Source organism: Ochotona curzoniae, unplaced genomic scaffold (genome assembly GCF_017591425.1).
Source record: "Ochotona curzoniae isolate NIBS_2020 unplaced genomic scaffold, NIBS_Ocur_1.0 contig_4838, whole genome shotgun sequence".
Lineage (NCBI taxonomy): Eukaryota > Metazoa > Chordata > Mammalia > Lagomorpha > Ochotonidae > Ochotona > Ochotona curzoniae.
The window spans coordinates 1,067,244-1,087,981 of record NW_024466399.1 but is presented as its reverse complement, the minus strand read 5'-3'; the positions used below and the strand labels follow the sequence as shown (position 1 = coordinate 1,087,981).

The 20,738-nt window shown below is 50.8% G+C and overlaps 1 protein-coding gene across 1 annotated transcript in view; it reads left to right on the top strand.

The window, feature by feature from the left end:
* CRYL1 (crystallin lambda 1) overlaps positions 1-20,738 on the top strand; it is a 108,398-nt gene that overhangs the window by 12,773 nt on the left and 74,887 nt on the right. Inside the window, exons 2-3 of the mRNA XM_040988356.1 lie at positions 2,125-2,232; positions 19,478-19,604. Coding sequence (XP_040844290.1) covers positions 2,125-2,232; positions 19,478-19,604 — 235 coding nt within the window. The remainder of the gene's footprint in view (positions 1-2,124; positions 2,233-19,477; positions 19,605-20,738) is intronic.

Genomic DNA, 20,738 nt, shown 5'->3' with positions numbered 1-20,738 from the left:
TTTATTTTTATTATTTTTTCATTGGAAAGGCGGATATACAGAGAGGAGAGACAGAGAGGAAGATCTTCCATCCGATGATTCACTCCCCAAGTGAGCGCAACGGCCGATGCTATGCCAATCCGAAGCCAGGAACCTCTTCCGGGTCTCCCACGTGGGTGCAGGGTCCCAAAGCTTTGGGCCGTCCTCGACTGCTTTCCCAGGCCACAGGCAGGGAGCTGGAAGGGAAGTGGGGCTGCCGGGATAGAACCGGCGCCCATATGGGATCCCGGGCGTGCAAGGTGAGGACCTTAACCACTTGCGCCACCGCGCCGGGCCCCAGCCTGCTTTTAATAGGGCCGCTGTGATATAGGATTGTTGGGTTGATTTATCTTTGAGCATCCCATTACTTTCTGGTGCTCCCAGCGCCTCTAAGCTCCTCTTGTGTCTCATGGTTTAATGTGACTTGGCCATTTCCCCGAGTAGTTTAGGTCCTTTGGTAAGAAGTCAGGATGTGGGCTCCAGGTGTGTTCTGCACATTTTTTTTAATTTTTAAGACTTATTAATTAATTTGTTTTTGAAAGGCAGATCTACACACACACACACACACACACACACACACACACACACATCTTCCATCCATCACTCCCCTTGTGATCACAACGACCAGAATTGAACTAATTTGATGCCAACAGTCTCTTCTAGGTCTGCCATGTGGATGCAGGGTCCCAAGGCTTTGGGCCATTCTCTGCTGCTTTTCCAGGCCATAAGCAGGGAGCTGGATGGGAAATGGAGCAGCGAGGACATGAACCGGTGCCCTTATGGGATCCTGGAGCTTAAAGGGGAAGGATTAGTCTATTGAGCCATCGTGCTGATCCCTGCACATTTGTTTTTAACCGTTGGAACAACCCTGTGTTAACTGGGATTCTTTTTTGTTTCCATTTTCCAGTAAGGCTGAAGTAGCAGGTGCAGTTTAGTTGCTAAGAGTTCAAGTTTAGTGGCTAAGGCTCAAGAGGCAGGTTCCTGGGCGTCATCAGTCCCCACACAGCTCTATAGGACATGTGTCACGGTTTCCCCAGGCTTGAGATGCAAATCACAGCATTACTTAGCTTGCCGAGTTGCCCTGAGGGTTAACTGTTCCGTGGTGCCTGACCCCACATCTGTGCTCACTCGTGATGGTGTTAGGTTTGGGGACGGGGAGATACAGCTGCCCTGGATGTGTCTGGTTTCAGAATCCCTGTGGATATACCAACATCTGAGGGTGCTCCACTGTACAGGGATAGCGTAGCATTTTCACGGAGCCTGTGCAGTTCTCCTCCGTACAGATTCCCCTCTGGATGCCTCAGGGAGCTGCCTACCGTGTAAGCGCTGCTGTGTAAGTGGCGTCTGTACCATCCTCCGGGACTGTTGGGAAGGACAAAAGTCCGTGTGCGTTTAGTTGCAGGCACAATTGTTGCCTAATATTTCCCGCCATTGGTTGAATCAGCAGACACAGAACCTGTGGGTGTCGAGGGCCACTCAACTCGTGGTATGTGACTTGCCTAAGACAGTGGTCCAGTGCCTTTTGCCGCCAGGACACCCGTTACACCTTGATTTCTGTCCTAATGTCCCAGTGCGTGATCAACACCTGCCATGTGCGTGGGCTTCCTGTGGCAGGCACACCAAGGGGGAACCAGATAAGTGTTGAAATCATCAATGGCATTAGCAAAAGGTTTAATTGCACGCCTGGGATCCCATATGGGCGCCGGTTCTATCCCGGCGGTCCAGCTTCCCATCCAGTTCCCTGCCTGTGGCCTGGGAAAGCAGTTGAGGATGGCCCAAAGCTTTGGGACCCTGCACCCGCGTGGGAGACCCGGAAGAGGCTCCTGGCTTCGGATTGGCATAGCATCGGCCATTGCACTCACTTGGGGAGTGAATCATCGGACGGAAGATCTTCCTCTCTGTCTCTCCTCTCTGTATATCCGCCTTTCCAATAAAAAATAAATCTTAAAAAAAAAAAAACTATCTGAAGATGAGAATGCTGAATAATTTCATGTTTAAAATAATTTATTTTGGAGTGTTGCATAATGAAAGAGTTCTGGGGTACAAATGCAAACGCTGCTATTGGTTAAGTTCATGTGACTCCTTTCTTTGCTTTCTTACCCTCAGTGGGCTCATTGGGCGAAGCTGGGCCATGCTGTTTGCCAGCGGAGGCTTCAAGGTCAAGCTCTATGACATTGAGCAGCAGCAGATAACCAACGCCCTGGAAAACATCAGGTGAGCAGGCAGCACCCTCTGCGAGGAGCTGAAGGGGCCCCCGGGTGTCTGGGTGGTCCCCGAGGCTGGCTGGGCGTGTCTGCGGTTTTACTGTTTAATTTGGGGACTGTTGCAGTGTCTGAGCTTAGAAGTGGCGAAGGGGAAAGTGCTAGAAGGGCACAGAGAAACCCGATGTGCAGCGTGGGCTCCCAGCCTCGCCGTGCGTGGGCCTCTCCCCTCTGCTGCACCCGGAAGGGCTGTGACTTCCCGCCATTTCCCTGGGGGAGGTTGAGTCTGCATCTGGCAGGTGCTGACCGGAGACGCCTGGCCACCCACTAACGTTCTGCGAGCAGAGTTTCTTGGTCTTGTCTGGGCCGGTGGATCTGATGATCCCAGGAGCGCACGCGTCTGGACGATCATCAGAGGTTTAGCATTGACGCAGAAACGGAGGTGCCTCGCTGGGTGCTGCTGTCACAGAGCTGGCAGAATGGAGGAGCTGACGGAATGTTGAGTGTGGACGCTGAGTGGCTAGGAGGACAAGAAGCAAAGAATTTGATGACTGTATTTCCTGCTTTTTGAAAAGATTGACCGCACAGGGTCTGTCAGGCTACAGATGTGAAGAAATTATAGGAGGGTCCTTGAGAACGTTCAGGACAGATGCGGTGTCGCAGTGTGGTGGGGTTCAGCCAGCCGCGCCTGCATCCTCTCTTACACATAGTACCTGCTGTGAGTTCTGGCTGTTCCATGTTTTGTTTCTTTTCCCATGAGAGTTTATTTCCATTTGAAAGGCAGGTGTACAGAGAGAAGAAGCAGCAGGGAAGGCTAAGCATGTAAGTCTTTGTGCCCCTGCACCCACCTGGGAGAGCTGGAAGAAGCGCCAGGCTCCTGGCTTCAGACTGTCTTAGCTCTAAATGTTGCGGCATTTGGGGAGTGAGCCAGCAGACAGAAGATCTCTCTCTCTCTCTTTCTGTGTGTAATTCTGCTTTTCCAATAAAAATAAATACATCTCTCTTTTTTAAAAAAAAATTATTGATTTATTTTTATTGAAAAGTCAGATATACAGAGAGAAGAGACAGAGAGGAAGATCTTCCGTCCGTTGGTTGGTTCACTCCCCAAGTGGCTGCAACAGCTGGAGCTGAGGCAGTCTGAAGCCAGGAGCCAGAAGCTTCTTCTGAGTCTCCCATGTGGGTGCAGGGTCCCAAGGCTTTGGACTGTCCTCGACTGCTTTCCAGGCCACAAGCAGGGAGCTGGATGTGAAGTGGAACCTCTGGGATTAGAACCAGTCCCCATATGGGATTCTGGTGCGTTCAAGGCAATGATTTTGGCCGCTAGGCTACTGCAACAGGCCCTTTTGAGCACTTTTAAAATCCATTCATGGAAGGGATATGAATACGTAAAAATGGCTGTTTCTTTCCTTTTCAAATCTAGTTGAAAACTTTCATATTAGAATACTACTTTGTTTAATTAAGAGCAAGTGTGCTAATGTCACTGGTAACCAATTAGATCAAACTTTTAGTCTGTAGTTTTTTTTTTTTTTTTTTTTAAGATTGTTTTTACTTGAAAAAGTTACAGAGAGGAACTGGCACAATGGCTCCACTGGCTAATCCTCCACCTCCAAGTGTTGTATCCCATATGGATACCAGTTCATGTTCTGGCTGCTTTACTTCCCATCCAGCTCCCTGCTTGGGGGCTGGGAAAGCAGTGGAAGATGGACCAAGACGTTGGGCTCCTCACCCACATGTAAGACCAGAAGAAGCTCCTGGCTCCTGGCTTCGGGTTGGCTCAGCTCTGGCCATTGTGGTCATTTGGGGAGTGAACCAGTGGATGGAAACTCTCTCTCTAAGACTCCTTCTCTCTCCGTAACTCTTCCTTTAAAAAATTTTTTTAAAAAAGTTAATGGTAAATGCATATTATGAAAATCCTATGCATGAATTTCAGATTGATTTTGCATTAAACGAAATGTATCTGTGAGAATTCCATTTTTTCCATGAACTTGAAAAATTCATTTATTTGAAAGCTAGCAAGACAAAGAACAACCTTTTATCACTGATAAACCTTTTATTACTGATTCAGTTCTGGTTGTAACAGCTGAGACTGGGCTAGGTGACAGCAGGTTCCCAGAATGAATCGGAGTTTCCCAGGGTGGCGGGGGGGGGGGGGGCGGGGGGGGGGCAGAATTAAACACTTGAGCCAATCGATTGCCTCCTAGGGCGAACGTTAGCAGGAAGTGGAATAAATAGCAGAGCTGAGGCTGGAGCCAGGCGCCCTAACGTGACGTGCAGGTGTTTAAAGCACCGTCTTCACTGCTGTGTCACAACCCTACCCTTCGAGAATGTTTTAAATCTGCTTGCACATTTAAACTAGATTAACCGAAACATGCAGGACTGGTTATGCTACTTTGGCAACAAGCAAGGATCTTGGGGGGGTATCAGATGACTAGCTTCCGCTTTCTTCTCAAATGATTGGTGGCACCCAACTTCAGGCAAATACAGTTGAGTTGTGTCGTGTTGCCCAGCCACACTGGGGGAGGGTGTTGGATTCTGGGTCTTGAATGAGCTGGGGTTAAAGCGCCCAGCTTCCCGTTCTGAAATCCAATCTCCTGCAGTACCATTCCCATGCAGAGAATTCCAGTTAGGGGGTTGGGACCAAATCTTACTGTTGCAAATATTCGCATCAGCGTGATGACTTTTTTTTTAAAAAAAATATTTGTTTTATTTATTTGAAAGCAAAGTCAGAGAGAAAAAGAAAAAGACCTTCCATCTGCTGGTTTACTCCCCAAATGGTTGCAATGGCTACAGCTGGGTCACTCTGAAGCTGGGTCTCCCACATGGGTGCAGAGGCCCAAGCACTTGAGCCATCCTCTGCTTCCTTCTCAGGTCATAAGCAGGGAGCTGGATGGAAGTGGGGCAGCCAGGACATGAACCGGTGCCCATATGGGCTGCTGGCACCGCAGGCAGCAGCTTAACCCACACACCACAGCATCAGTGTGAGATTTGCTTCCTGGAGCTTTGTGGTGCTGCTTTGGTCAGTGAGCAGAAGTTGTCAGCCAGCAGTTCAACCATGACGGAAGCTGCCGTGTAGCTGTGTGGTTGTATTTCGCTTGTGCTCCTCAGGTTGCCAGAAAGCCAAGGCTCAATGTCCCTGACTACATGTTAGGCAAAGGGACTGTCAGGAGACACACCTTTCTGTTGAAATGTAGACCCCACCTACCTACGGGGGATATGGCCCAAGATCTCCAGTGGATGCGTGAAAATACAGACAGCCCCCCAATTCTGTGTTTGATGATGCTTCAGAGAGTTCACAGGAAATGGACCTGAAAGATGTTTGGTTTTGGTGCAAGAAAACAGTGAAACCCGGGTCTGACGTGGTGTATCGGGCCAAGCCACTATCTGTGATGCCAGCATCCCAGGTGGGTGTTGGTTAGAGTCCAGGCTGCTCCACTTCTGATCTGGCTCCCTGCTAATGCGCCTTGGAAAGCAATGGAAAATGTCCCATGCCCTTGGGTCCCTGAAGAAGCTCCTGTCTCCTGGTCCAGCCCAGCCCTGCCAATGCTGCCATCTGGGTAGGGAGCCAGTGGCCAGTGCCCCTGCTCGCTCTCTCCGTAATTGTAACTTTCAAGTAAATATTAGATTCAAAAAAATCTTGCATACTGTTTTTCGTGTGTAGGTTGCACTCAATGACAGATGAGCCACAATCATTAATAAACCATGATAACAATGTCCTGTAATAAAATGGGAAGAGAGTCAAGGTGAGTGTTAGTATTTGTGAGCCACGGTGGACTGCATGGAACTGAAACCGCAGCCGCGACTGGAGGATGGTCCCTGATCGGGTCTGGGGGCCCGACAGAGCAGCACAGGAACTGGTGCCCCACAGGTGTCTCTCCTGTCAGCCTGTGGGCTCTGGGAGCCAGAGCCCCGTCCTTGCCCTCTCAGGCTGCATCCCTGTCCGGTGTCCACCATGGATGCAGAAATGACCAGCACGTCTCTTTGTCCCCTCAGCCGAACTGGACAAGAACTTTGAGTCACAGGAGCCTTTCTAGAGTCGCAAAAGCTACGAAGGTGTTCTTTATGTGAGTGAGAGGCGTGGGGTCCCCCATCCCCATGTGCACGCCCCTGATGCTTGGGAATGGGACAATGGGACACGGGGACCCAAGTGCTCACTGCTGCCGCCAGGAGCCGGCACGGGGTACTGCGGCTCAGCTCTCGCTGTGGGTGTCCGGGCCGCTGGCCCATCCCATACCCTTTATTTCCTGCCGTCTGTCCCACCGTTCGGATTGCCTCACATCCTCTACTCTGATTCTAGTTGATGTTATAGGGCAGCAAATAGCACGTGGTTGAAATTTTCACTGCTTCTCGTGGACAATTCCATGTGTGTTAGACCTGCTCAACATAAATCTTCTTAAATGGGAACAGTGGTCCAACTTGCTTGGGGATTTGTGAAAATGGAACTTAAACTGGATACAGTTGGTCTTTTTAAAGATGAAGACATGACAAAAGACATTACTAATCAGCAGCTGCACCATACCAAGGAGTCAGGGAATTGAAAGCAAACAAAACAAAACTGAAAGCCTGTCTTCTAGGATCAGCGTTGTCTTTGGCACAAGAAACTTGACACTCGTGTGTTAGCGTTTACACTGGAGAGGTAGCTTGCCTTGGGACGTGGTGGTAACAGGTGTGCCGCCCCATTGTCTTGTTCTCCATTCTGTACGTCATGCTTAGCCCATGTTAAGTCTCATGAGGGGCTGGCGTGGTGGCATAACAGGCTAGTGCTCTGTGTGTAGTGCCGACATCCCATAAGGATGCCAGTTCAAATCCTGGCTTCACATCCAGTTCCCTGCTTATGGCCAGGGAAGGCAGTGGAGGACGGCTCAAATCCTTGGGACCCTGCACCCGTGTGGGAGACCCAGGAGAAGCCCCTGACTTCGGATTGACTCAACTCTGGCTGTTGTGGCCATTTGGGGCGGGGGGGTGTGGTGTGTGGATAACCAGGAGATGAAAGATCTCTCTTCTCTCTCACTCTGTTTCGGTAACTTTGACCTTGAAGTAAAAATAAATCAGTCTTTTTAAAATACAGAAATTTGGAGGTTGACAGCAGTGTATTAGGAGCAAAAGTGGGAATCAAACAAGCGTGGCTGCGACGTGGCCCGTCTGTCTTCTTGTGGTTGGAGCTGGTCTCATGTGCACACAGCACACGGGCCTTCCCAGCCTCGAGGGGCCTCCCTGCTGTGCCTCCCAAGCCCCAGGGACAGTACAGGACACCCTGTCCACCAGTGTGCTGAGCTGGGAAGGCCACCACGTGGTCCCCCTACTCTCCCAGCCGTGCGTCTCTGCAGCCATCGCTGCTCCACCGGGCGCAGTCTCGGCCCTCAGCTCCGTCTGGAGATGACTCAGCTTTCTGCCCAGGCTGGGAGTTAATGAACCATCTGAGATGATCTCCGGAATGAGGTGGCCGCCCTGTGTGGCTGTCTCTTAAGTAAGTAAACCTGTTGGCCCTGAATTCAGGGTTCCAGGTGCCCCGGACACTGGCTTTTCACTTACTGCCCGGCCCTTGGCCCTGGCACAGACCTAGGTTCCATTTGGGTCCCTGTCCCTCTGGGTTGGCCTGTTCTCCTGGCCCGAGACAGTCTCCCACCTACCTTTGGCCTGGAGGATTATGATGGGTCACACACAGCCTGGATCTCCCCATCAGTCCACACTCCCCTTTGCCATGTGACCTGCTGCCTTCACCCATCAGCGTGGATAGGGCCTGTGCTGGCTGATGGGATGTTAGCAAGCAAGACGCAGCCCTAGATGTCCCCACAGCCCTCTCTAGGCTGGCCACACACACACACACACACACACACACACACACACACACACAGACAGCCCACCTGCCCTTGACATCTCCGGCTCCTGTGCAAGCATCCACAGCTGCCCCAGTCACCTGCTACAAACGGAGGCCACGTGGGTGAGCCCAGCTCGTTTCAGCCGCGAGTACCACACTCCCAGACGGTGGCAGTGAGTGGTAAGGTGTATCCATTGCTGGCTCCTTACATTTCAATGGTTAGAAATATTAGAATATTAGAGTGTTAGATGCAGATAGCCCAGGACCAGGCAGGGCCCCTCTGGCTGGGTGACAGCTCGGTGAAGGAACAGGAAGGGGAAGTCCTTGTGTGCGGAAGGGGCCGTGTGGAGGGAGGTGCTGCTTTCTGGAGAGAGCTTGCTCGCTGTGTGACCAGTGCAAGTCTCCTCTGCCCTGCCCCTGTGGACCCCCTGGCAGCCACAGCTCTTGCAGGTCCTGCAGCCTCAGCGTCACCACAGCCAGGGCTGAGCTCTAGCCGGGAAAGCCCTGGGGGACAGACCACATCTGGGCCTGAGCAGGTACCAACTGAGGCACTGAGACTCGGTTCCCTCGGGGCTGGGGACCGCGGCTGATGCTGGAGTCTGGGTGGACTTGGTTTGTCTTTCCACAGCCGTTTTCCTCCTGGGTGGATTCCACGCCATTGGAGGTGATGGTAGCTGGGGGCCTTGATCACCGTTTATTTGAAAGGCAGAGGGACAGGGAGAGACAGAGAGGGTAAGAGAAAGAGGGCGGGATCACCCATCTGCTGGTCCACTCTCCAAATGGCCACAACAGCCTTGGCCGTTTGGAGCCTGGAACTCCATCTTAGCCTCCCACCTGGGTAGCAGAAGCCCCCGACAGGTGCATCAGCAGAGAGCTGCATGTTAAGTGCAGTATCCAGGGCTCTGACGTAGGATGCTGGCATGAAAAGAGGCAGCTTCAAGCCCTGCACCGCACCATTAGCCCCATCCCCATCTTAAAGGGGGCAAAGCACACATCAAGTTTTACTGAAGTCCAGCCACGTGTGCAAGTTACGCTTGTCTGTAACTGCTTGTAGTCTATAATGAGTAGCCGTGACCAAGACCAGGTGACTCCCAAAAATGTAAAGAAAAAAAAAATAAATAAAAAAGATTGGTGATATTTGAGTGCTAACTGGTATACCAGGATTCAGGAGAAGTTGAGCAGTTGCAGTTACCCGGATAGTGAATGTATGAGAAAAGCAAACATTCAACAGAGACTTAGAGGTCAAATTCCAGGGATGCGTGTCAGGTGGAAGAGAAAGAAACCAAGTGTGTTTGTGACCGTGGGAAACACGATAACAGCGAGAGTACTGTGGAGCACACGTGCGTGGGCAGGCTTTCTCCAGCGGTTTTGGGGGGATAGCGAGGAAGCAGACGGAACCACATCTGCCTGTTGCCAAACAGGAGCCTGCTGCGTGGTACCAGGGGGGCGACTTGATGGCTGCTCCGTGGACCGGCGAGGCCGGGCACCACGTGAGGTCAGAGCGCCCGAGGGTCAGTCTGGTTGTTCACCCTGGCTTATCGCTGTGTTCACAGGTCCCCGAGTCACTTGGCCGTCATCAGGACAGTTCAAACCATTGCATCATTCCCCCTATTTGTTGATTTTGCTTCTCAAACACAGGTAGCTTTGCTTTTTGTGGTTTGTGAGAGTTATTTCAGGGAACTTTGGAAAAGTTCATGGGAAAACAGAATTCAAAGCCACGTGGGTTTTGTTCATTTGGGTACAAAACATTTTGAAATCAACACAAAGGTTTTTCATAAATTCCCCCCCCCCAAAAAAAACCTTCCTGTATGTGTAGATTTCAACATTTTCCTTGGGTACCAAAAATAAATGGCATCTTTACTTTAAAAAAAAATTCTTTTTTTTTTTAAGAGGCAGAGCCACAGAGCACTCTCAGCCACTGGTTCACTCCCTAAATGCCCACAGTGGTCCAGAGCCACAGGGAGTAAGGGCCGGGCCTGCCACGTGGGAGGCAGAACCCCAGGGGTTTGAGTCATCACGCTGCCTTGCAGGGTGTGCCTCGGCAGGAAGCTGGAGTTAGGGGCTGGAGGTGGGGACTGGATCAGGCTGCCCCACTGCTGGGGTGGGCTGGCTTGGGGGTCAGGCCGAATGCCTGCGCTCCCCATGCAGTCCCATTCCCTTGGGCTTTAGGCAACAGCCTTCATGTGTGCTCAGTGCTTGACTGCAGACCTGGGGAGAAGGAGACACCCCTGGGAGCTACTGCGGGTTCCTCAGGGAACAGGTGGGAGGTGTAGGTGTCCCTGGGAGCTACGTGGGTTCCTCAGGGAACATGTGGGAGGTATAGACGCCCCCCTGGGACTGCCCCAGGAAGTCAGGGTGGACCGACATGGAGAGTTCTGGATGTTATAGGGACCTTGGCCTTCATCCCTTGCATTTGTGCAAGTGGACAATGTAAAATGTTTGTGGGAAATGTAATGAAAAGACAAGTCTATTTCCAGAAAGGTGATTTGTTTTTGAAATCCACACATATGAGGGGGTCCTGAAAAAGTTCAAGGGCCTGGTCTGTTGGGAATGGACGCATGGACTGCGTGTGTAGATGCCTTGTAGCGTGGATGTGTGTGTGCATGCGGGGACAGTTATGTGCTATGGATAAGTTGAGGTGGTTGTGTGTATGGGGTGTGAGGTGTAGCATGTGTGGCATTTGTATGTTGGAGTGTGGTACATGGATTGTGCACATAAATGGTGCACACACGCTACATGAAGGGCATGTGTGTAGTGTGTGCTGTGTGAGGTATGTTGTGTATGTGGTATGTACAGTGAGTGTGTATGTTTGCATATGGGATGTATGGTGAACGTGTATGTGATATGAATGAGGAATGCATACGTGTGCTCAGTGTAACATGCTACACGATATATGTTCCATGCAGTGTAGCATGTGGTATACATACATGTAATACGTCACACGTGATACATGTGTGTTGTGTGTATGATTAGGTGTGTGCAATGTAGTATATATGATGACTATATGTATGTGTGTATAATGTGGTGTGCTGTGTGACACGTGTGTATGCTGTGTACAATGTGTGTGTGTGAGGCAGTGTGCTGTGTGGCACGTGTGTATGTTGTGTGTGTGTGAGGCAGTGTGCTGTGTGGCACGTGTGTATGTTGTGTGTGTGTGTGTGAGGCAGTGTGCTGTGTGCATGTGTGTATGTTGTGTGTGTGTGAGGCGGTGTGCTGTGTGGCACGTATGTATGTTGTGTGTGTGTGAGGCAGTGTGCTGTGTGGCACATGTGTATGTTGTGTACAATGTGTGTGTGAGACAGTGTGCTGTGTGGCACGTGTGTATGTTGTGTGTGTGTGAGGCAGTGTGCTGTGTGGCACGTGTGTATGTTGTGTGTGTGTGAGGCAGTGTGTTGTGTGGCACGTGTGTATGTTGTGTGTGAGGCAGTGTGCTGTGTGGCATGTGTGTATGTTGTGTGTGTACAATGTGTATGTGTGTGTTGTGTCCTGTGCTTGCGTGTGTGCCTGTGTGTCTGTAGTGTTGTCACCTGCTCCAAGTACTTTATCTCGGCCCTGGTTCTCACAGCCCATCGTCCCTGCCCTTCCTGCGTGGAGATGGGGGGCTCTGGTTTCTGTGGCTCTAGGAGGTGGTCCTGGGCTGGAGCCCTCTGCACCATCTCTGCCTGCTCCCCCCGCTGCCACAGCCTCTCTCAGGCTCTCCCAGGCAGCCTCTGTTTTCCCACCTGCATCTTCCTTTCCATGCCTGATCCTGTCCACTCCACCATGTCTCATCTTCACCACGCCTCTTCAGTGTAGTTTCTGCCTTTTATTTGTTTATTTTTAAACAAACTTACCTTTTATTTGTGCATTTATTTATTTTGAAAGGCAGAGTTACAGAGAGGAGAGACAGAGATCTTCTATCCATTGGCTTATTCCCTAAAAGGCCAAAATGGCTGGAGCTGCCCTGATTTGAAGCCAGGAACCAGGAGCTTCCTCTCAGTCTCCCGTGTGGGTACCCAAAGTCTTGGTTCAACTTCCACTGCTTTCCCAGGCCAGGAAGGTGAATTGGAACTGGAGCCGCTGGGGCATGAAGCAACATCCACATGGAATGCTCGTGCCATAGTCAGGGTGCCCATTCTGTCCAGGCCCCTGCCCCAATTGCAGTAATTTGAACTCCCACCCAGAGTAGAGGGTTCTGATTTCACCACTAACTCTTCAAATTTTTTTTTTCAAATTATTATTATCATTTTATGATACAGTTCCATAGGCCCTGGGATATCTCTGTCCGCTCCACAAGATCCCTCCTCCCACCCACTGAGTTCCGCTATATTATCATTATAGTATAGTTCTTCATAGACAGTCCTATGTCCATCATTGCGGGCATGGACAATGGCAGAGAGTCCAGCATCCTATTGTTACGATGTAGTAAACAGTTTCATTGGGAGTCCACCTTTGGAAGTAGAGATGCATACTGCACTGTATCCTCACATCTGGATATGATAGTCTCCATTACACAGTTACTGTACATCCCCTTAAGTGAAAAGCCACAAAACAAAATCAACAACAGGAAGAGAAGAAGAAATTAAAAATGCCGTGAAGTTAAATAACATGTTACTGAATGACTAATGTGTCATTGAAGAAATTAAAAAGAAAGCCAAGAACTTTCTTGAAGAAAGTGATGTTACTGTATGATCTATGAGTCAGTGAAGAATTTAGTGAGAAAGTGTTATGAAAAGGTGAAATTAAATAAAAAATCAAAATCCATGAGAGATAGTTTCTGCTGATCTTTGTTGGTGAGATATGTCTCCTGTAGGCAACAAATAGATGGGTTTTGAGTTTTTGATCCAGTTTACTAATCTATGATGTTTGATTGGTGAGTTTAAGCCATTTACATTCAGGGTAAATACAACTAGGTGGTAATTTGGTTCTGTCATTTTAGCAATGGGTTGTTCATTGGTTGAGTTCTCTGTTGTCATTTTACTGGGATGTTCTTCACATTTGCCTTTGGTTTTGGGAGGCGTTATTTCTTTCCTCTGTCAAGAGAACATCTTTAAGTATCCTTTGTAGGGCAGGTTTGGAAGAAGCATTTTTGAGCTTTTCTTTGCTGTGGAAGAATTTTATTTCATTTTCAAAGACAAAGGAAAGTGTTGCTGGGCATGTTATCCTGGGCCGACAATATTTTGCTTTTAGAATTTGGAATATGTCACTCCATTCTCTTCTTGCCTGTAGAATTTCTTGTGAGAGATCTCTTTTGTGAGTTTAATTGACATTCCTTTATATATCAGTTGATTTTTTTCACGTGCACATTTCAGGATCTTTTCCTTATGTTCAATTGAAGAGAGCTTGATGATCATGTGTCTTGGTGAAGATCGCTTTTGATCAAGCCTGTTGGGAGTTGTGTGCCCCTCCTGGATCTTGTTTCCCAATTCTTTCTCCAGATTAGGGAAGTTTTTCCTTATTTTTTCATTAAATACTTTTGTAAAACCAGCCTCTCTTTCTGCACCTTCTGCGACTCCTATAGCTCTTATATTTGGCCTTTTAATAGTGTTTTTCAATTCTTGAATACTTTGTTTTCGGCCTGATCCAGCTCCACTTCCAGCTTTCTGATTGTTTCCCCCTGGTGACAAGAAATACCTTTCAATTCTGAGATTCTTTCTTCTGCCTCCTTTATTCTATTTTGGAGACTCTCCACTGTAGTTTCAATTTTCTCCACTATATTCTTCATTTCTGATATGTCAGCTTTCATTTGATTCATTTCCAGTGTGACATGTTCCTTGAATTCCTTGGATGCCTGCTTTACGTGCTTCTCAGTGTTGATAAGAAGTGTTTTATAACACTTTATAACAGGCGTTTTGAATTCTGTATCCCCCATTTTCTTGATGTCTTCCTCAGTTAACTCTGAGGTTGGCAAAGGGTTTTGCTCCTTTGCAGGGGAGTCTTCAGTAACATTCATTGTGCCTCTGTTTCTTCTTTCGCTCTTGGTCATTGTACTTCTGGTTATCAGATTCTTCTCCTTGGGGCGGGTTTCTAAGCTCTGTCACCCACAGGTCTACAGTTCGATTTTACTTATTACAATTGGTACACGGTTCTTTGTTTGCAGTCAGTTGTGCCACTCCCTCCAGGTCTGGGTTTTTATGTTAGATTTTCACCATGGACTCTGTAGCCCCAGCTCCCGGCTCACCACTCTCCACCTCCTGTGATATTGTGCTGAGGCTGCACCATTGTCTGTACAGCCTTTCTCTCACTTCTTGTTGGAGCAGTTCCCAGGATTAGGGAGACACCAGGTGTCCTGTATAGCTATTTTGTTGGTGGTGCTGATGTTGCCAGAACCTGCTAGATGTTCGGTCTGAGGGCCACCCGGACTTATTTTGACTTGAACGATGCCAGTAGGTATTATTTTCCTGTGGGACCAGTGCAATGCGCTGAGCTCAGTCAGTTTGCTCCCAGCTCAGCACATGCGCAGCTCACTGTTGTCCCTGCAGTCTCAAAGCCTTTGCTACACCATACAAAATGGTGCCTGACGTGCCACTACTTGAGTTCTTGATCTGCTGGCCATCCGGTCTGGGGGCTACTTGGACCTATCTTGGGTGGAACCTGTAGGATGCCACGTTGATGCAGTTCACTGAGTCAGAAATGAGTTCACTCGCAGCTCAGCGCATGCGTAGCACTGTCCATAGTGGAGTTCAGATCGCCCCTCGCTGAATGCCGCTGGGGTATCAGTCACTGCAACACCACTCTGTTGTACCTGCTGCTTTCCTGTGTCTGTCAGTCTCCAGGTGCCCCTCTGCTGTTGTTCTGTCCTCTCCTATCTACTGGAACGTGCCCTCTCTGCTTACACTGCCTAACGTTTCTCCATCTGTTAAAACGTGTTCTTGCCCTGTTTTGCTGTCTTGATTCTCCCTCCACTAACTCTTGGAGTAAATCCTCCTTTTTAATAAAACTTCACAAACAAATCTAAAGGGTAAAACAAACACTCATATCCTATTTTACAGAAAGGATTGTGAGCACTTGTCCAATTTTCCTTAATTTGGGGAAATGCAAATACTGAGTTGTGTTGTTAGGCTGACCCCTACAGGTAGATCTGGCACACTGCAGCAGTTTACCAGGCAAAGCGCAGCAATATTTCAGAACGTGTGTGGCTTTTGAGGTTCCTACAGGTAGTTAGAAGTTCTCTGGGTATTTTTGCGTCTCTTCTTCAAAGCTCAAGGCAGAAGATCTTTCAAAATGCTCAGTCTTCTGCTTTGGAAAGGGTCTAGCCACTGAGCACAGCGGCTGGGTTTGGTAGAAGGCATGTAGATTTGAATTTCACGAGGAGGGGTCTGTCTGGATATCCTTGTGGAAACCCCTCCCAGCTCCTGGCTGGGCTTTTGCCACAGCAGGCCCTGGGGTCTGCATCTGCATTTTTCCAGCGGCCAGGTGTGCACCACAGCTCTGCCTTCAGGTCCCAGTTTGTCTGCCTAGCCCAGGTGCAAGGGCCCCGAGACCATCTGCTTCTTCGCTTCTTTGTCCAAGTCTTGTGTGCAGAAGGCCGGCGTTTGTAGCTCTTCCTGCCAAATTCTGTTTCCAGGGGCTTTCTTTTTGTTTACTTAAGAATGACAGGAAGCAAATGATGCCAGTGGTGGTAGTTAGTTCCAGATGACCGGGGGAAAAAAAAAGACATATGTGTTCTGTCTGCATTTTTTTTTTAAAATTAAAATAAGCTGTGACAAGAAAAATAATCTTAGAAAAATATTACTTGCAGGGGGCCCCCGCTGTGGCTACAGATTCAACCTCTGCTTTCAGTGCCGGCATCCCATATCGGTCCTGGTTCTAGTTCCAGTTGTTCTACTGCTAATGGTCTGGGAAATCAGCAGACAATGGCCCAAGTTTTTGGGCCCCTGCATCCTTGTGGGAGACCAAAAGAAGCTTCTGGCTCCTGGCTTTAGACTGGTCCAGTTCTGGCTATTGAGGCCATTTGGAGAGTGAACCAGAGATGGAAGATCTCTATGAACCAAATGAAAGTGAGATGTCTCCTCTGGTTGTGCTGATGGGTGGCGTGGTGACCAGCCAGGCGCGGTGGCTGCTGTGGGTCTAATGTACAGAAATCCCATGGCTCACAGCTGAGTGCTCACACGTGCAGGAATCTTCAGCCCTCAGCCCCTGTGATGCTCCACATCTAAGGGGCACTGGGTCTTGCCTGGTGGGTAAAGGGAGAGATTCTAGGCTTCTTTCCCCATCCCCCAAGCTGTGAGGATCCGCTGTGGGACCCCCTGCAACAGTGTCCTCGCTGTCACATGATTAGCAGTGGGTGGTCACGTGATAGGGCTCAGGCCCGTATGGCGGCCCCGCTGCACCTGTGCCGGCCTGTCTGCCTTTGATGGCGCTGCCCAGTGGGTCTTCACCTCCTACCATCCAGTGGCCATTTGGCTCAAGGTGCCTGGTCAGCCCACAGAGCTTGTGACAGGTTAGTGCTTGTCTCAGGCTTGTGGGAGCCATGTGCTGTGATTCAGAGGTGTCCCTCCAATGTTCCTGTCCCCACATTCCTATGTTGGGCCCTGGGAAGTGATGCTGAGGGCATGAGGGCCATTAGGGGTCTTGCCAGCGACCCTATGCCTCCCACCCATGGCTGGCTGCCACGCAGTATGGCAAGCAGGGGCCAAGCCGCTGATGGTCCTGCACTACCTGAAGGATGCCTTCTCCATAGCACCACCTGCCCCGTGGTTCTGCGTTACGGAAGCCTGTGTCTAGGGCAGGGATCCTGGGGTACCTGGAGGGGACAGTGAGAGAGTGAACTCATGAGGACACTGACGCCAGTGCGGCAGGCTGAGCTTGCTGTGTCACGGTGCTTGCGGCAGTGGGTGCTGCTCACCTGCGTCTCCCAGCTTTGACTCTGGCAGTCGGCCCCATCTTTGGGCGTTGGTTCCTTTGGCATCAAAATAAGTGGGCAAGACTGAAAAACAGAAGAAATATTCTTTCTGGTTGGACGTGTGTTATGAGTATTTCTAGTTGTTTTGAAAGCCAAATGGACTTACGTGGTTTTATTTTTTACACGTGGTAAAATTGGACATCAAAGGAGTTGGCGTTAACATCGATAGTCCTAAAAACCAGTCATGTTTGTCTTCTCTACATATGAGGTGTTCCCAAAAACTCGTGGGAAGATGGTATTAAAAGAGAGGCTAGGGCCATTGTGGTGGCGTGATGAGTTAAGCCATTACCTGTGTCCCACGTGGATGCCAGTTCATGCTGCATTCCTGATCCGGCTCCCTGTTAGTGGTGTGGGAGAAGCAGAAGATGGCCCAAGCGCTTGAACCTCTGCCACTCACATGGGGGACCCAGGTCAGTCTCCTGAGTCCTGGCTTTGCCTTCACCCAGCTCTGGCCACGGCAGCCATCTGGGGAGTGAGCCGGCAGATGGAGGATCTCTCTCTGTCTCTGTAATTCTTTCAAATAAATAAAGCTGGTTTTAAAGATTTATTTATTTATTTGAAGGATTACAGAGGCAGAGGTTAAGTAGAGCCCATCCCTTACGCCTGGGCTCTGGCCCCGATTCCGGCCTCCTGCTGCTGTGTGCCCTGGAAGGCGAGGCTGGAGACCTGGGCTGTGCTCAGCCGTGGCTGATGTAGGGGTTAAGGGGAACCAGCAGAGGGCGCTGTTTGCATCTCAGAGTCCAAAACATCAGGGAAAATGTAATGAATGTATGTGTTTCTGTAAGCTTCCCAGGGAACTGGCTCTGTTTTCAGGATCCACACTGATCCTGTGGGTCTCTACCCCAAGGAATCTGTTTTGCATAATTGTGGGAAAACGTGCGCGCCCTGGAGGTAGCCTTTACCTCTGAGGGCAGCCCCTTTGTGCTCATCCTCAAGATTTCTCCCAAACCAGGGAGTCGTTAGGGTTGTATATGAAGCAGAGAATATATATATTAGAGAGAGACAGAGAGAGCGCGCAAGCGAGCACTGCCATAAGTCGGTTCGTTCCCCAAATGCTGGCAGTGCCAGGGAGCAGGTTGGTGCTCAGAGCAGGGGCGCTAGGAGCTCCACCCAGGCTTCCCACGGCAGGGGCAGGGGCCCCGTGACTTGATGTGCCAGTGTGGTCCACAAGGGCTTGCATTTGTAGGAAGGAGAGGCAGGAGCTGGCTCTTGGAATCAGACCTGGGCACTTTGGTGTGAGACTCAGCCATCTTAACCAGCAGGTTAAACACCTCCTCCGGGGTTTTTAAAGCTATATTCCGCCAGTTTTCTTCCAAATTAATTTATATGAGGCAGCTCTCAAGATAGTGAGCCCTGCTCCTCTTGCTGTCCTTGCAAAGTCGCCCACCAAACCTTGAGTCTTGGAGAGGTTCTCTCTGGCCCCCTCTCGCTAAGGTGCCCTGTGCCCTCGGTGGCAGGCAGCTTCCTCGCTGTGTCATGCCAGCCTGATCCCATTGCAGGCCTTCAGCTGATGGGCACGGGCCACTGAAAGACACATGTAAATGTTATCTGACTTCCAGCAGGAAGCCCACGGCATTCCTTGCAAAGCAAGGCGAGCGTGTGTGTTCGTGTATGTGGCCTGCCTGATTGACCTGGCGTTGCAGGGTGGCGCAGTGGTTAAGGTCCTCGCCTTGCACGCCCGGGATCCCATATGGTCGCCAGTTCTATCCCGGCAGCCCCGCTTCCCATCCAGCTCCCTGCCTGTGGCCCGGGAAAGCAGTCAAGGACGGCCCAAAGCTTTGGGACCCTGCACCCGCATGGGAGACCCGGAAGAGGCTCCTGGCTTCGGATCAGCATAGCATCGGCCATTGCGCTCATTTGGGGAGTCAATCATTGGACGGAAGATCTTCCTCTCTGTCTCTCCTCTCTGTATATCCGCCTTTCCACTAAAAAATAATAAAAATAAATCTTTTTTTAAAAAAAAAGATGTATGTAGGGCAGGGCTACACGGGGGACACCGAGTGTGAGATCTGCCATTCAGTGGCTTACTTCTCTGATAGCCACAGTGGCCAGGGCTGGACCAGGCTGCTGCGTCCGGGTCTCCCATGTGGCTGAGGGGCCCGAGGACTTGGGCCATCCTCTGCCGTTTTCCTTGCTACACCACGATGCGGGGGGGCTGTTAATGGGCTCTGAGTTGCCGCCCTCTCTTGAACAGGGCATACCAGCATCTCTTCAAGGCTTGGCCTTCCATTCTTTGGATGCTTGCCCGATGCAGGGCTGCTGGCTGGCTTTGTGTCCACGTTCCCTTTTGAGTTGTTTTTCAAGCTCCCTGCTGTTTCGCGTGGTGGTTGCATCACGCCACCAGCTCAGCAAGGCTGCTCAAAGCATTCCAGTCCCCCCCACCCCCCTTAGCCAACGTTGGTTTGAGTGCTGTGATCCTGCAGGGGTGGTGGTGGGGTGCTGGTGAGGGTGGCCATTGTGATTTGGGGTTGCGTCTTTCCCGTTAGCGCCGTTGAGCCCGGTCTGCGTGTAGACGTTTGTCGGAGGCCTCGCAGTGACGGGTTGTCTGCCTTTTTGCAGGAAGGAGATGAAGGCGCTGGAGCAGGCGGGGTCTCTGAAGGGCTCGCTGAGCGCCGAGCAGCAGCTGTCGCTCATCAGCGGCTGCTCCAACCTCGCCGAAGCGATAGAGGGTGCTGTGCACATTCAGGTGAGCGGGCCTGGAGCGGCTGGGCAAGGCTCCCCGGGCGCCCTGCGGATGTGCAAGCGCGCGGTGGAGAAAGCCAGGCTCCCGGTGCGCGTTCTCGTTCAGCTACTGTGACTTGGGGGATGTTGAGGGTTTTCAGCCTAGCTTCTCTGGACTAAGAACACTGTATCATTATATGAAAGTTATCATCTTGTCTTAAGAGTTGGCAAAATCGTCCAAAAGCAAGTAAGGCTTTCCCTTGCATTTAGGTATTTTTCAACAAAAACTTAACAGAAGGGGAGTCCTCTCCAGCACGGTTTGTGTGGCTGGAAGCGTTTGGGGAGACGAAGCAACAGCTGCTGCAGGTCCGGCCCGGGACAGCCTGGCGCCCTGTCCCCGGCTCTGTGGGTCCTTCAAACACTGTGTGGGGCATGGAACTGAGAGATAAGCCTATTTTGGATGCAAACTGTCTTTGGAATTCGTGCATACAAGGTGTTTTTGGAGAAGTTCGTTGCAAAGTACATCTGAGAAACAATGCTTGGGTTCCAGCGAGATAAGCTCTTTATAAATTCTCCCTTTCCACGAACTTTCTGAAGTCTCCTGGACTCCCCCTGTCGCCCCCTCCCCGGCCCCTAGAAGCCCATCCCCACCCAGTGCGTGCCTGAGTCCCAGGGTCCAGCAGTGACAGCTGAGGGGTTCCATGAGCCCTCCTGTGAGTGAGGAAGGCACTGTCTCGTCCCCCACGTGTGTGCCGTGTGTCCCGAGAGCAGCACACCGTGACAGGATTCCAGGCGAGGCGTGGGGAGTCCGTGGAGGAGCCTGCTGATGGCCGAGTCAGGGCGGGTGCAGAGGTCCAGGTGGTGGGCTGGGGTGTGAGCGCGCGCTCAGCGTGGGCCACCGGCTTTGGGCTCTGACATTTGTCTGGTTCTGTGTGGAAACGGAAGCCAGGGCAGGGCCTGCTTGTCCATAGCTCATCCATGTCTAGCAGCTGGCCCTGTCCCTCTCCTGCTGAGTTCTTCCGCCTGCCCTGCCTTGCCCGGGGAGGGAAGGGCAGTTTGGGTTTGTGGCTCCTGGCAGTGCAAGCCTTGTCCCCTGGGGCAGGGCGGGTGGGCGCCCATCCTGCGGCCTGAGCCCCTTTGCACCTGCACCCCGAGGATG